General features: G+C 43.5%; 1 protein-coding gene across 3 annotated transcripts in view; it reads left to right on the top strand.

Annotated features, from left to right (window-relative positions):
• HEATR3 (HEAT repeat containing 3) overlaps nt 1-11281 on the top strand; it is a 42199-nt gene continuing 30918 nt past the window's right edge. The window contains exons 1-6 of one of the 3 annotated variants that reach the window (XM_017530164.2): nt 1-325; nt 430-602; nt 2878-2965; nt 4264-4376; nt 6956-7065; nt 9485-9625. In XM_017530164.2, coding sequence (XP_017385653.1) covers nt 188-325; nt 430-602; nt 2878-2965; nt 4264-4376; nt 6956-7065; nt 9485-9625 — 763 coding nt within the window. In that variant the 5' untranslated portion in view covers nt 1-187. Of the gene's footprint in view, nt 326-429; nt 603-2877; nt 2966-3336; nt 3385-4263; nt 4377-6955; nt 7066-9484; nt 9626-11281 lie in introns of those variants that run through there. The other 2 variants (XM_037739138.1, XM_037739137.1) reach the window with 2 other exon arrangements.

The raw sequence follows: 11281 nt of genomic DNA, 5'->3' as shown, positions 1-11281 counted from the left end.
TCCCCCTCCCCGCTGTCGACGCGCCGCGCGCCTGCGCTCTGGTTCCCCATGTGTGCTTCAGCCGTCAGCCGGCCCAGCTGAGCAGCCGCAGGCAAGTCAGTCGGCAGCGGACCTTGTCACCAGCGCGGCAGCCTCCATCGCCTGCTGTTGCCCTCCCCTCTCGGTGGTCCGCACAGCGCACGTCGCCATGGGCAAGAGCCGAACGAAGCGCTTCAAGCGACCTCAGTTCTCCCCTACGGGCGACTGTCAGGCCGATGCTGCTGCAGCGGCGAATGGGACTGGAGGTGAGGATGACGACGGGCCGGCCGCGGAACTGCTGGAAAAGGTGAGGCGAGGTCTTCGCGGCGTCAGGGGTCGAGGTGAGGCTGCCCCGCGCGCGTGCGCACTGCGCTCTGCGTGCCTTCTGATGGTTCTTGCTCTTGTCCGCAGCTCCAACACCCGAGCGCCGAGGTCCGCGAGTGCGCCTGCGCGGGACTGGCCCGGCTGGTGCAGCAGCGGCCAGCGCTCCCGGGCCTGGCGCGCAGAGACGCTGTGCGCCGCCTCGGGCCGCTGCTGCTGGACCCCAGCCTGGCCGTCAGAGAGACTGCAGCCGGCGCCCTGAGGTGAGCCGGGAAAGGGTCTGGGGCGATGCCTGGGCTGCAGGCAGTCGCAGCGGTCACCCAGCGTTTTCTGTGTGCCAGGCTCTAGCGCGATCTCCTGTTTGCAAAGATTTGAACCCAGTCTCCAGGCCCCGGAGAACCCCAGTATCCCCGGACCACACGCATCTCATCTGTCTGTCTACCTGGCTGCTTCACCTGCAGCGTCCACCTGCTCAGGCGTTCTGCCCTCACGCCTGGCGCACGTTTTACTGGTTCCAACAGCCGTCCATAGGGTCCCTTGCCTGGATGAACTTTTCAGTTCATGTGTCAGGAATCGTTCTAGATGCAGGGGATTTTATGCAGCCAAGACTGTTGAGCGAGACAGCCAAGATCCTTGTCTTGGCACAAGTCATGTTGTTGGGGGAGATAGGAAGCTAGTAAAAAGGTAAAACATAATATTAAATAGTGAGAATTGCGGTGGGAAAACGAGATGATGAGTTGGGGGTGGGAAGTTTGAATTCGGTGCTCTTGGGCCTGGCGTGGTAGCTCACACCTGTAATCCCATTGCTTTGGGAGGTCACGGAAGGACAATCACTGGAGGCCAGGAGTCCAAGGCCAGCCTGGGCAACATAGCAAGACCCCATCTCTAGAAAAAATTTAAACAATTAGGCGTGGTGGTGCGTGTCTGTAACCCCAGCTACTCAGGAGGCTACGATGGGAGAATCGCTTGAGCCCAGGAGTTTGAGGCTGCAGTAAGCCGTAATCACACCACTGCTCTCCAGCCTGGGTGACAGAGCAAGACCCTGTCTCTTAAAAAAAAAAAAAGAAAGAAAGAAAAGGTGCTTTTTAGATGACTTGTGAACCGAGATCTGCAGGGTGAGAGCCAGGAGACGTGGGAAAATAGGGGGAAGAGCATTACCCAAAAAGGGACCAGCAGCAGCAAAGAAGCAAAGCAGCAGGCGGCTTGGCATGGTTGAAGAGCAGAGAGGGTAGATGGCTGAGAAGAGCAGGGGTGAGTAATTACAGGAGGTGAGGCTGGAGAGAGGGATAAGCTGTAGGATGGTGTAGGGCTGAGGACTTACTCTAAGCCGGAAAGTGACATGTTATAACTCCTCTTTTGAGAAGGCCACTCTGGTAGCTGTGCAGAGAATGGACTGCAGAGGGGGCAAGAGTAGAAGTTAATACTTGTAGTTCTTACAGCTCTGTCTCTACTTGTGATTTATGTTTCATTCACTGATTTAGCAAATATGTGTCAAGTGCCTACTGTGTGCCCAGACACTGAGCTAGGCTGTGGGCAGGGGGTAATGAGCAAGGTAGTGTCTCTGTTCAAGAAATCTTAAAGTCTGTTGAGGGAGACCGGCATTAACCAAACAATTACATAAGTGTATAATTGCAACGAATGGTAACGACAAAGGGTGCTGCAAGAGGGTACAAACAGGAGTTCAGGGAAGAAGACTCTTGCGTGAGTGATGCTTGAGGTCAGCTCTGAGGGATGAATGGGGGAGATAGATGCCCTACTTCCCCTAGGAAGGAAACAGCATGTGGAAAGCCCTTCGCTTCCTCCCACAGCATACACAGGCTAGGGGATCCTGGAGGATTGTGACTATCCATATCCTTCTGACTATCCATATCCTTAGGGCCTGGGACAGTGCCGTACACTTAGAAGGCTCATGTCTTTCCAGTTAAAATTTAGCCAGGGCTGCTTCAGGAGGTGTCATTCTCCCTAGTCCCACCTTGCTGCCCTTGCAGTTTGCTTTCCTTTTTTTTTTTTTTTTTTTTTTTTTTTTTTTTTTTTTTTTTTTTTTTTTTTTTTTTTTTTTTTTTTTTTTTTTTTTTTTTTGTAGAAACGGGTTCTTTTTATGTTGCCCAGGTGGGTCTTGAACTCCAGAGCTCGAGTGATCCTCCACTTCAGCCTCCCAAAGTGCTGGGATTACAGGTGTGAGCCACAGTACCTGGCCCTGCCCTTGTAGTCTTAATTTCAATAAAAGATCCCTTCATACATGATTTATTCATGTGGGAAAAGTCTCCCCTCTCCCCTTCTTGTAGCTATGCACCTGTATACTGTCTCAGACCTCAGAACTAAGTTGTTATATGACAGAGTCATCAGTTTACATCTTATAGAACAGGGATCAGAATAGGTGGAAATCCCTGGATTGGTTCTGCAGCATATGACAGAAACACTAAGCTCTTTCCTCTGGGAAAACTTAAATATGGCTAAAAACAGATATAAATTGAGAGTGTAAAAGTGTTTTGTGACATGTGATGTGAAAGTAAAACATGTTTTAAACTTCTTGTGTAGAAATCTCAGTGCTTGTGGAGGTTTTGAAGTTTGTGATGACATGGTGACTAAGGATATCATGACCCCTCTGGTCGCACTGCTAAAAGAGGTATGCAGTTTTTACAGTATCTCGATAGTAACTTTTGGGATGCAAACTTAGACTTTTTTTAGTACTTTGATGTTAGTGACTTTGTCTTCTACCTAAACATTGTGTGGAAATTTCATTCCTTTTCCTGGAAACACCGATCTACTCTCATTATTGATATTAATCTCTATTTTGTACCTTTATTTTTATGATAGAAAAGACCTTCCTAAAACTGTACAGACTCACTCCTTTATTTGTTAAACTTGTTACAATAAAAATAAATAGTATTTAGTTATTAGTTATTTGTGTGCCCGGGTATTGTTTTCACATTTTGGGTATTATATAATTTAATCCTCACAGTATCCTATGAGGCAGGTATTATTCCCATTTTACAGATGACGAAGCCGAGGCACAGACATTAGGAACTTGTTGCTAAGATTACAGTAAGTGCTCATGTTTGATCTCATTCCAGTCTTCTTGCATGACATAGTTAAGAGGTTAAGGAACTCCATCTGGAGTGCCTCTAAGCCACTATTCTGTGTTAATGGGTAATTTTCACTTAAGGCTACATAAAGGATATCCAGTTTTGGTGAGAGTCATTAGTCGTTTTAGAGCAGTCATTCTCAACTGGGTATGATCTTGCTTCCCAGGGCACAACTGGCAATGTCTGGAGACGTTGGTGGTTACAGAGCTTGTGGGGTAAAGGTTGCTATTGGCATCCAGTGGGTAGAGGCCAGGGATGCTGCTAAACATCCCCAAATGCACATGATAGCCCTTCCTTCCCCAGCAAAGAATTTTCTGGTGGAGAATGTCAGTAGTACCTGGATTGAGAAGCCCTGCTTTAGAGGTCTCCTGGGGCTATAGTGGAGGGGCTTAAGTGCACTAGCTTTGGAGTCAAATGCTGGGGTCGAATCCCAGCTTCAACCACATGCTAAGCTATACCTTCAGCAGCCTCCCTGTACCTCACTTTCCCATTTGCAGCTGGAGATTGGGGATAATAATAGTTCACCTACCTCATAGATTTATTGTGAGGATTAAATGACTTGATACATGTAAAACACTTAGAATAGTACTTTAGAAGGCACGCTGTAATAAAAAAACAAAAATAAAACAAGGCGCTATGTAGAAGCTCTTATTTCATCTTTCATTGCCCTCTTTACTGTCTGNATTAGGTAAAACACTTTGTATTGATTTTGTACCATTGCTTGTGAGGATTCAATTGGCTTGTTAACCACAGTAATTTCTGATGTCTAGCCTTTGTGTTTAATCACCATCATTGCCTTCTTTGGAACCAGGGTGCTAATCATGATATTTGGTTACAGTGTAGTGCTGGACTGGATTCAAATGAGATGTCTCCACAGGAGAAGAAAGATCAGAACAGAAATTCTATTGAGAATATAGCCAATGAGGCTGTGAATGTGCTGTGGAATATATGGTAAGATGCCTTCCAAACACAGCCTCCTGCTGTAGCAGTACCCAGGCTTCTGTTCTATCTATTACACTGCATAGGAATCTCTGTTCCCTTTGGTAGGCCTCTCAATCCAGATGTTAACACTTGGTAGGGGCTGGACATGGTGGCTTACGCCTGTAATCCCAGCACTTTGGGAGGCCAAGGCAGGTGGATCACTTGAGGTCAGGAGTTCGAGACCAGCCTTGCAAACGTGATGAAACCCCGTCTCTACCAAAATATAAAATAATTAGCCGGGTGTGGTGGTGCGTGTCTGTAATCCCAGCTACTTGGGAGGCTGAGGTAAGAGCATCGCTTGAACCTGGAGGGTAGAGGTTGCAGTGAGACAAGATCGTCGCCCACAGCCTGGGCGACAGAGCAAGACTCCATCTCAAAAATGAAGATTTGGTAAAAGGTAGGATCAGGTGACCTAAAATCAACCCTCCTTCCCAATCCCTTTCCTCATTGCATCACTACGTCTTTTGTTTTACGGATTTCCTCTCCAGTCATTGCACCTGACAAAAAGAGGAGGCCTCATGACCCTTAGCACCTGTGGCTCCTCCTTTCCCCTGACTTCCTATACACCCTGAGCAGCATTCGTCTTTAAGCTGGTCAGGCCCAGGTGCAGATGCATCTTCGGCTTGGCCTCTAGACTGAGATAGGGACCACAGACCTCTGCCGGTGCTTTTCTTCCTCTTCCCTGGCAATTACCGCCTGAGTGGGACGTAGATGCCTAAGAAGAGCTTTTTGGCCTCAGGAGGAAGAAGGCCGCTCTCCTGTGACTGTTGTAGCAGTGGTGAAGGTGGAGTGGACTCACTGCTAGGAATGGAAATGGCTAGAAGCACAACCTGGATTTCCTTTTTTCTACCCCATTTTATGTCCCACATTTCTAGCAAGATTCTGTCACAGTTCCTTATCTTCAGTCAGCAGTAATTATAGTGGCTGACCTAAAATGCTTACGTAGCAATCTGACCTTGCCTGTGATTTAACCTTTTTTTTTTTTTTTTTTTTTTTTGAAACAGAGTCTTGCTGTGTTGCCAGGCGCCAGGCTGGAGTGTGCAATGGCGCGATCTCGGCGCACCACAACCTCTGCCTCCTGGGTTCAAGCAATTCTCCTGCCTCAGCCTCCCGAGTAGCTGGGACTACAGGCCCACGCTACCGCGCCCAGCTAATTTTTGTATTTTTTTTTAGTAGAGATGGGGTTTCACCATGTTTGGCCAGGATGGTCTTGATCTCTTGACCTCGTAATCCACCTGCCTCGGCCTCTCAAAGTGCTGGGATTACAGGCATGAGCCACTGCGCCCAGCCCTGTGGTTTCATTTTAATGAATGCATTCCACCAGAAAAATTGGAGAGATCAGATCTGAGGAAATAGCATTCAAGCAAAAACTGATGGGTGCTGTTTTTCTGTATACCACATAACTTTAAGTTATAGAAATTGTTGCGTTTGGAAATTTAAAAAGAAATTTACTTGAAAAGAGTCTAAATCTATCTCCAAGGTGATTTCTCTTTTCTGAATGCCTATGAGCCCTGACAGTATCATTTAGTTACTATAGCTTTTAACATTTTTGTTTGATAATTTACATTTCAAATTATCTTGACATATGTATGCTTTGTCTTCCTGACTATACTGTAGGCCCCTTCATGCTGCCATAACTAGGTAGGTAGGTAGAAGATACAAAATATTTTTCATTACATAACAGATTTACTTTATTTAGTCAGCTCTATTAGCTGTTACCATGTCATGGGTATATATTGTACCCATTGTACGTATGGAGGGAACATACAACATGGATATTACCTCTAGAAACATGGATACAATTATTATAATTAGCCTTGTTTACTCTGTATTTAGTGTGTATGCTTTTTCATAACACTGATAGCTGTCTGAGTCTTTTATTAAAAGGTACAATTTAAAAAATAGTAACTTATAACTTCTCTGTTGCAGACTGTAAATCCTGCTTGATGAAATTGTAATTGCACTCTAAAAGGCTTGAATAAAATGAAATTTTATTTTCCTTTAGATTTGTGTTTTTGTTGGTGTTGTAAAATATAGTAGGTTAAAAAATAAATTTGTGTTTTTGTGTGATGAATATAGAGGCCTTTTATGCTTCTTTAACTTGTTATCATTGTGGTATAGAAGAAAGAAAAACAGTAGGCTGGACCCAGGGAAACTAGAAACTGGGCCTGGCTCTACCACTAACAAAGTGTGTGCTCTTTAATGGCCCACTTCACCACTTAGGGCCTGGGTCTTCGCATTTATAAAATGGGGAGTTGAATTAAATGATTTACAAGATCTCTTCCAGCTCTAACCTTCTATAAGGAAACTCATCATGGCAAAGAGATTGATTAAAAGGTTCCACTGTGACAGAAATAAAATATAGATAGCCAGTTCTCATGTACAGTGAATATGAATGGGTGTTAGTTCCTTCATTGATAAAAATGGTGGGTGTTTGATACCAACTCCTTGGTTTATAAGGCCTAATTTGTTTTTTTATGGATTGCTATGGTTGATTTCCTACTGTTAAAATGTGAATAGTAAAACTTTTTTTTCCCCCTTTAATTTAGTGAATGCAGTAGTAGAGCAGTGTCTATATTCAACAAAGAAGGGTGTTTGGAGATTGTGTTAAAGTATTTAAGTAGGTTTCCCACCAATGTTGACCTGGCTATTTCAGTAGGTAAGTGAAGAAAAGATGATGACTTATTAAGTATGTGTAGCCTTATTCAAAAATTTTCATGTAGCTTTAGCATGTTTATTCTATAGGAGCAATTTTTTTTCTCATTGTATGTGAATGTGTAGCTGAACACCTGTTTTTCCTGGGTCTTCTTAAATCTGTAATTAATATTATTTATCTACTCATTCAATTTTTCTGCTTTTGGCTCTGAAAGGGAGAAAGGTAATTATGTGAGGATGTGTGGCTTCTAGCCTGTTCCCATTCTTAGCAGCCTTTATTAATTCTTGAAATTTTCTACTTCATTTACTAAGAAACAGTAACCCACAACTACCAGGGCTTTAAGCCAGTTAATTGGAATCTAAACTTACTCAAATGTATTAATGCTACTGTCTCATACGTCCAGCAGAAAACTGATGGCCTGAGTTTGTTGAGAGAGAGAGGAAAAGAAGTGATAGAAATTCCACTTAGGCCTGCATGCCTTCCATCAGACAGGGAAGGCAAAGTCCAGCAACTTCAGTGGCCTTGGCTGCCTCGCCTTCTCTTTATTGGGTTGGAGAGCCACTGGCGACCCTCAGCTCAGTGGCAGGAGGCAGAAACCCGAGCATGGGCAGCTCAGCAGAATCCTGGGTGGGAGTGGAGAAACAATTGAGGAAGAGCATTGCTTTTCTATCCATCATTACAGCAGGCATCTAGCTGTCCCTTTATGAAATTGCGTTTCTCCTGGCGAGGAAGAAGTGTATTCTCCTGACTGCTGTTTCTCTTGGCTCTAATGGATATTTTTAAGAGAAGAGAAATGGAAGGAAAATAGTGGAATAAATATTACTAAGAAAATTTTAAAAATCATTTCTTCAGATGGAGTCTTGGCGGGTCTGGGAGTTGTGAGTAAATGGGGATTTTAAAAACAATTCAGCTGTTTTTAGGAAATTGATAGGTGACATAATCTCAGAGGACAGTTTTTGTTTGATAAGAGAATTTCGGGAAAGTTAGTTCATACCTTTTAAAAGAAAAGTCATTTCCATTTTTGTGCCTTTAGTCTGGACTTATTTCTGTTTTTAGTTTTTCTTCCCCCAATGAGCTTATTTGAAACGGATCAGAATAAAGTAGTTTTGCATTGTATAATAGTGTTTTCCTTCTGCATGTAACTAGATTAATGATTTTTAAAATATTACTTCTGCTTCTAAAGTCAAGCAAGGCTTACATATAGAAAAATGAACTCCTAAGATTCCATCCCCTGTATCCATATAACATTTTTTGGACCTGTATAGTAGCAGTCATGGCTGTTCGCTAAAGTAAATTTAATGAGTCTCTTAATGACAAAGATACTGCATTTGGATATATGTGCAGAAATGCATATATGTGGATTTCTGTATAAATGTATTGTCTATCACAGCAGTAGCATGCATTTTGAGTCATTTGGATGGGCATGATTTGATATTTTACACATCTCTTAATTTGCTCATACTTTTATATAAAACTACTTTTTTTTCTTAAAGAACTATAGCTCCGCCAGAAATAACCCTAACTTTGAAGGTCATGATAAATTTAAAGGAAGCCAGAGCATCCCAACACCTAGGACCTGTTATCGACAATGGAACTACTGTAAGAGCATGGTCCATGGCCGTTTGCTGCTGGTCCTTGATAAGTACATAAATTGAGTGTAAACTTTTTTTTTTGAGACAGAGTCTTAGCTCTGTCACCCAGACTAGAGGGCAGTGGCGCAATCTCAACTCACTGCAACCTCTGCCTCCTGGGTTCAAGCTATCCTCTCGCCTCCGAAATAGAGTTTTTCGGCATTACAGGCATGCATCACCATGCCTCGCTAATTTTTGCATTTTTAGTAGAAATGAGGTTTTGCCAGTTGGCCAGGCTGATCTGGAACTCTTGACCTCAGTGATCCTCCCACCTCGGCCTCCCAAAGTGCTGGGATTACAGGCATGAGCCACCATGCCTCCTCTGAGGACAAACTTTCGTAAATATTTATAGTAACAACATTGCCATGACATTTAAGAGCTTTTAAATTGTATTTTATCAAAAATGTAGATCTGCCTGGGCATGGTGGTTCACGCCTGTAATCCCAGCACTTTGAGAAGCCGAAGCAGACAGATCACTTGAGACCACTTAGATGCACCACTGCACTCCAGCCTGGGTGACAGAGCAAGAGTGTCTCAAATAAAAAAATGTATAGATCTGTACAGAATTAGAAATTTAAAAAGAAAAGAAACATGATCTTTTCCAGCACTGATAGTTTGGGGAGCCTCATTTGTATATGTCATCCTGAGTTAAAGCATATATATTCTGCAAAGGCTACATGTGTCTAATTAAGTGGTAACAATGCAGGTTTTATTGATGAATTATACTGGTGTAAATTACCCTAACTAAGCAGAATTCATTGGTTTCTAAATATTTATTTTTTGCCTTATAGCATACTGTTTGCAGACAGTGACTGAGGATAACGCAGAGCTGCTGAAGTCTTTCAGTGCTACAGCATTGCATGTGCTGGAATCAGTACTGCTTTCTCCTGTCAGTTCCATGGAGTCCCTTCTATTGAAGACATTGGTGGCAGGTAATATTTAGCCTTATGACATAGTATATTGTTTTAGTAGCTTTCAGTATGGATAGAGGTGGGAGCCAAAGTGTAGTCATTCATTTCAACAACTCAGGCCTTCTGTGCTTTTATCTGTTCTTTCAGTTTTAATATTTAAGAAGAGACCCTTATTTCAAGCGGTTGTCTATAGTTGTAAAGCCTTGTAGAATATATATTTATTTATTTTTTTGAAACAAAGTTTCTCTCTTGTCGCCCAGGCTGGAGTGCAGTGGTGCCATCTCGGCTCACCACAACCTCTATCTCCTGGGTTAAAGCAACTCTCCTGCCTCAGCCTCCTGAATAGCTGGGATTACAGGCATGTGCCACTACCCCTGGCCAATTTTTGTGTTTTTAGTGGAGGTGGGGTTTCTCCATGCTGGTCAGGCTGGTCTCGAATTCCCAACCTCAGGCGATCCACCCACCTCAGTCTCCCAAAGTGCTGGGATTACAGGCGTGAGCCACCACGCCCGGCCTAGACTTGTTTTGAATTTAACAAACTACTGTTAACCTGTTAAAGACATGCTGTTGTCAGGATCCCCATCTATTTATGAACCAGTGATTTCAGAAATTGCCCACTTAGTTTTCTGTAAGTTTTTTTTTTTTTACCAGCAACTTTTTTCTTTCCAGAATCCCTGAATACAGAAGTCAGAAGTAATCTGAAGGTCTGTTTAGTATGTACTTTATTTAGTTTCTGTATCTATTTTCCTCTTGCCCTTTGGCCTAGCAGAGATAATTTATGTTGAGAGATTGTTGGGTTTTTTATTTTTTCTTTTTTTTATTGTTTTGAGATGGAGTCTGGCTCTCTCACCCAGGCTGGAGTCCGGTGACATGATCTGAGCTCACTGCAGTCTCCAATCTCCACTTCCCAAGTGCCTTGCCTCTGGAGTAGCTGGGATTACAGGTGCGTGCCACCATGCCCAGCTAATTTATGTATTTTTGGTAGAAACAGAGTTTTACCATGTTGGCCGGGCTGGTCTCAAGCTCCTGACCTCAGGTGATTTGCCCGCCTTGACCTCCTGAAGTGCTGGGATTACCGGTATGAGCCACCATGCCTGGCCTGGTTTTTTTTTTATTTTAGTTGTGATAAAATACACATAAAATTTAAATTTACTGACTTGATCGTTTTGGTTTTTTTGAGACAAGAGTTCTCCTCTGTCACCCAGGCTGGAGTGCTGTGGTGTGATCTGAGCCCACTGCAGCCTCTACCTCATGAGCTCAAGTGATCCTCCCACCTCAGCCTCCCAAGTAGCTGGGACTAGAGATATGTACCACCAGGCCCAGTTAATTTTTTTTTTTTTTAGATAGACTCTCTGTCTCCCAGGTTGGAACGCAGTGGTGCAAGCTCAGCTTACTGCAATCTCTGACTCCTGGGTTCAAGCAATTCTCCTGCCTCAGTCTCCTGAATAGCAGGCATTACAGGCACCCACCACCACACCTGACTAATTTCTGTAATTTTTAGTAGAGACCGGGTTTCACAATGTTCACCAGGCTACTCTCAAACTCCTGACCTCAAGTGATCAGCCTGTCTCAGCCTCCCAAAGTACTAGGATTATAGGCATGAGCCACTGTGCCCAGCCACAGTTAATTTTTTTTTTTAATAATTTTTTCTCTGATAAGCAATTTTTTTTTCTTTTT

The sequence above is a fragment of the Cebus imitator genome, unplaced genomic scaffold (assembly GCF_001604975.1).
Source record: "Cebus imitator isolate Cc_AM_T3 unplaced genomic scaffold, Cebus_imitator-1.0 Scaffold63, whole genome shotgun sequence".
In the NCBI taxonomy this organism is placed as follows: domain Eukaryota; kingdom Metazoa; phylum Chordata; class Mammalia; order Primates; family Cebidae; genus Cebus; species Cebus imitator.
This window is presented reverse-complemented; position numbering and strand designations above follow the sequence as displayed.